Genomic DNA, 4945 nt, shown 5'->3' with positions numbered 1-4945 from the left:
GGTGACGGTGGGAACGGTGGCAGTGGCGGTGGAATGAGCCCTACCACCCGTAACACCATCATCGGTGTCGTGTCGGTGTTGGTGGTGCCATCATCCTCGGTGGTCTAGCCATCGTCTTCTTCAGACTGCGACGCAAGAGAAACGCCAACGCTGATAACGATGATGACGACCTGATCCAGACTGGAGCCGCTGTGGGTTCCCAGACCCACGAGGCTCCTGGGAGTAGCCCATTCAAATCCACTCTCGACCAATACCACAAACCAGGAGCAGTCAACCCTGCCTCAAACTTCTAAAACCTTGTGGCTTCCGTTCCTGATGATCATGCGACGTGTTTACGTGGATCCTGCGACTTCTGCCTTGCATGATATATCAAGACACTCACAATACCTCACGCGGGAAAGGGTTTTCACACTTTCTGGTTTGGGCTGTCTATCCTTCTTTACGAGTTATCTCATTGCTGTAGTTTTTTTTATGTTTATTTTTTTAATTCCCTATCTACTATCAACGGCGCGCGGGGGATCTGGATCCGGAACCGGAATCATTTTACCATTTGTTATTTTCATTTTCTCTACACTCCTTTTTTATGACTATGTTATATCCCAATCTTCTTCGTCTTCTCCATTGCATCCCATAAATTGCATTGCTCTCCTTTACCACATACCCCAAAGTGCAACTGATGGGTGGTTTAATACTCCCTATTTCACTTCCACTGCTACTCATTCAACTCCCTTTCCTCCATCTTCTAAAGGATCTTCATCAAATATCCTTTGACACTCCTTGTTTTCGGGCAATACGGTTACCACATTTTATCCCAGGCGTCTCTTTACACACTGGATTGCTCTTTATCTCACTTCTCTCCCACTGTTCCAATCATATCCCCTCTTCCCTGCGCAAGCAAGCGATCAACAGCATCTTCCTCTCAAAAGACCTTCTGATTATCACTTTTAATAGCCCTCCACTCTAGATCTTCCTCTTTCTTTGTGATCTTACTCGATTGTTGTCGAATTGTATTTTACTTTTACAATCTTGATCATAAAATAGTAGGAAATTTGATTTAGATATAAATATATACCCCCTGCCTCACACTTGACATAAACATTAGGGAATATTATATTGAGCCTATCTGTGTAGGAGTCGTTTCAACTTCTTAGATATTTCTTGACAGCTTCACCCCAGACAGGAACTTTCTTATACTCAGCCATCAGCGGAACATTTCCGTTTTCAATACCCTCAATTGCAGCAGCAAGGTCCTCACCGGACCCTTCCTCCTTCAGTTGTCGAATAGGATATCTATATGTATGGATGGAGAACACAATGGCCCCAGACTTGGGCAAACGATAGAGGGTCTGCCTCTCGCAGCGCAGGAATGTCTGCACGAACAAACAATAGTTAATCAATCGGTTAAACCAAAAACTTCAATCATCAGGAAGCAATAGCACTTACATCCTCTATATCCAGCTGCTCCAGCCGTAACCGTTTCATCCCCTGCCCTGTCGCCAAGTGCTCATCTCCAAATGCATAGAACAGCCCTGCTCCCGTCGTGATGCTCCAATTGACCCGTTTCACGAATTTCCCGACCTCTAGCTTTTCAAAGTATCTATCCATGCTCTTCTCGATTTTCTCCCGGTACCCTGGCACCGGCTCATGCACACCATTCAACTGCTTGCCCAGTTTCTCGCGAGTGTTGAACCCAGAAGGGAAGCACGTCACATACGCCTGCAGAACATACTTAAGGCTCGAAGGCTTCTCCCTTGACTTGTCACTTTCATTTCCGCTACTCCCCGTTGGTAAAAGAATGAGCATATCCTCGTCGATTGTTTTGCCTAGGGTTTCCAATGCATTTACCAGCGGACGACCGGGTGAAACGGTTGCCGGCAAAACCTCCCCTGTAACCTTATTCTGAAGCATGAACACCTTGCAGCTTTCATACTTGGCTTCGAGCAATTTAAACATCGTCGGGTATCTATTTGGGAGATAGATACCCATGACAAATTCATATAACTCACAAATTGCATCGTGGGCCAGGGGAAGCTCTTCGTCATCTACATCCAACTTCCCCTTGCTCGAGGCGGAGTGAATACCCAAGGCAATATCATGGTGTTCTTTAAGGACCCTTCGGCGTTCGGTGATCCTATCTTTATATCCCTTGTCTATGGGTATCAGTTCGCTGGGCTCGAGTGTTTCAAGCGCTATTAAAGTCGTACATAAGCAAATTAGCCCGCCTGTCTTCTATTTATATAACTTGTGAGGATCAGGAAGGTGAAATCTCACCCATGGTAAGGTTGTACTTTGGTTTGTACGGCCGTAGCTGTATAGGTTCCGTGGTCTCCCAGTTGAACTTTTCAAGCGGCTGTATGGGAGGGAAATCATCTTTGGCGACCACCGTAAGCTTGCGTGTTGTTCCGGAAGACTTCTATAATTATATTCTTAATCTATTGAAGCAGCGTAGGCATAGAGGACATAGCGTGGCTGACATACTGGTCCGTCTGACCTGGATCGGTACCATATCATAACAACTACTGGGAGTAATAGGAGGACGTTTGTGGAAACTGAGTCTTTCAGCTGGACCAGAAATTCCCGTATGGAATTCCCGTATGATATCATGTCGGATAGAGCTTTCTCCATGGCTTTGAACCGTCTTTTACCTCCAAAATGTAAGTATATCAATACTAAACCGGAGTTTCGACAATTGCAACCGAGATCAACCTTGCAAGAAATCGCAGCCCTGGGTATCGAAGCGCCACCTCAAGAATCAGAACAAGCTATGATGGTGTGTAACAGGCCTTGAATATATGAAAATAGCAGAGCAGAGCATGTATCCAGAAATTGTATTAAGAATGCAACAGAGGTGGAAGCGCTCCCTGGTGTGGAGAAGTGGTTGTACACTGGGGAACTGGTGTTCGTCAAGTGGTATTAATAGGCCCAGCACTACTTAGTTAACTAGCTAGTTAGCCGGTGGACCAGCCAGACGCCCTTCAACTCCACAGCGTTAGTCGAGCCCAAGGTTACCCGTCGAGTTCTTTGTCACCGAGAACGAATGTATTATAGGAGGCGAGCGGGATTTAATTTTGTGATATTTACGGAGTACGTCTTAAGGGGAGAAGAAAGAATATATGATAACGTCTAACTGCGTTAACTGGTTATGGCTTAGCATCTCTGTTCGCTTCGTAAGGAATGCATGCAAGAATCAACGAGAGACGTCAGGAGAGAAAAAGGAGTAGATATGCGATGGACTCTGAGGGTCAAATTGAGAAGAACAGCCACCCTAGGACAGAAATGTACGAGTTATAGGCTGACAGGATGTTCATCGTGATATAAGTATCGCAGCTTCGGGCTCGGGGGGTGGTATACTCCTATACTCCAGTAGCCAAAATTATAATAACAAGGTCTTTAACAGTAAACAGAAAATAATGTAGAAGATAGAACAAAAGCAAAGCAGACGCCGAAGTGTAACTTTCCCGAACGTATATGTTTGCCAGGGAATGGGACAGGGCAGTAAGTTAGTAAGTGAGCAAGGGCGGGATGGCGTGTGTAGTAGGGCTATGGTTTTCTTCTTTCATAGGCGCTTCTGCCTCTCTTGCTCGACAATCCTGCTGGCTCCCAGATGCTCGAATAGAATCTGCAATTTGGCCTGCCGTAGACGAGATGAACTGATCGAGTCCCTACCGTCTCGTAGCAGGTTCGAGTTTGTGCTGTTGATTATCGAGCGAGTATCATAAGGTAGCTTGTACTCCTGTAATATTCGGTCTAGCTGGGTTACTGCTTCATAGTCAATACGAAGACGAATACCAGATTCAACCAGGATATACATAACGACACTCACCATCTAGCAGCTTGACCGACTCAACAGTCTTGGGACTGCGGAAATCCGTAGGGAATCTCCCGTCAAAGCACATCATAGGATGTACCTGGGTGAACTGGCTTCGGGGATTGATATTGTGATTTGCAAGGGACACGGCCAGGTTTGTCCGGCGAACAAGCTCAGCCAGCGCCATGTCGTTTTGAGCAATGTTAGGATTCTGCATGAAGCCATTTCCAAGATGATGGGGAACTCCGTGTTGACCCCCATTGTAGTTCAGCTGCTCTTCTTGCCGTGGGTTATAGTATGGTGAGTTCGGGTCAAGCTGATGGCGCATGTTGGGATGATCTCCAAAGTCAAAGCCTTGCACTCCCTGCTGGGCCTGCTGCAAGGCAATGCCAACATCACTTGCTGTCATTGACCGGGGGTCTATCCCGTATGCTCCGCCAGGTAATGCGGAAGTTCTGTGTCTATCACCACCACGAGGAAGCATGGTCGTGTCTGAAGATATTGCGTGTGTTCACGGGTAGTAAAGAGTAAGTGAACAACTAGAATCGGCTGTATATCTTCTTGGCTTTGTTCAAGACAATGACGAAGCGTAGAGCAAAAATATTTCAAAGCAGAGGATCAAGCAGTGTTCAAATAGGGCGGAATTTAAGATCCGTATGTTAGTCAAGCAGAGAGGAGATGAGCAAGAGTCTTCGGCTCCAGGCATGAATCCCGGAAGTGAACTTTAATATATTTCGATATCAAAGGCAAGAATAGCATCAGCAGCACCGAGGGCGAGCTGAACACGCTATAAGAATATAGGGCGATTGGGATGTTGCACCACGTTCAATTGTGACACTGAGCTATTCTGTCCTTGCTGTTGCTTTAGAAGGAGCCGGACAGTTACAGGGAAATATGCTTTGGATAGAGGATTCGTGCAAGACACGCTGTGAACAATATGGCAACACAATTGTACATCTAGCGAATGCTACCTCAATGAGCTTCTTCTCATTGCCAATCTGATCTGCAATTCCTCATACCATAGGCGAGGGAGAAGAGAAAACTGGCAGGATGAGACAACAAACAGATCATACTGGGCTGTCATGCGGAGCAATTCTGTGTAGCACAGGGTGCTGTAGAGGCCAATGCCCAAGGGAG

General features: G+C 46.3%; 2 protein-coding genes across 2 annotated transcripts; both read right to left on the bottom strand.

The window, feature by feature from the left end:
• Positions 1-5: 5 nt before the first annotated feature.
• TERG_06749 (uncharacterized protein) lies at positions 6-2625 on the bottom strand (the record flags this gene model as incomplete). The annotated part of the gene is made up of 3 exons (XM_047748670.1): positions 6-2189; positions 2272-2413; positions 2479-2625. 3 exons carry the CDS (start codon positions 2623-2625, stop codon positions 1423-1425), a joined length of 1056 nt encoding a protein of 351 aa, XP_047604657.1. The 3' UTR covers positions 6-1422.
• A 1169-nt stretch (positions 2626-3794) lies between these two features.
• On the bottom strand, positions 3795-4292 carry TERG_06748 (uncharacterized protein; the record flags this gene model as incomplete). The annotated part of the gene is made up of 1 exon (XM_003232708.2): positions 3795-4292. One exon carries the CDS (start codon positions 4290-4292, stop codon positions 3795-3797), a length of 498 nt encoding a protein of 165 aa, XP_003232756.2.
• Between the last annotated feature and the right edge of the window lie 653 nt (positions 4293-4945).

Source organism: Trichophyton rubrum (assembly GCF_000151425.1).
Source record: "Trichophyton rubrum CBS 118892 genomic scaffold supercont2.8, whole genome shotgun sequence".
NCBI classification, from domain to species: Eukaryota; Fungi; Ascomycota; class Eurotiomycetes; order Onygenales; family Arthrodermataceae; genus Trichophyton; species Trichophyton rubrum.
Note: the sequence above shows the minus strand (reverse complement) of the source record. Positions and strands in the feature narration are given on the sequence as shown.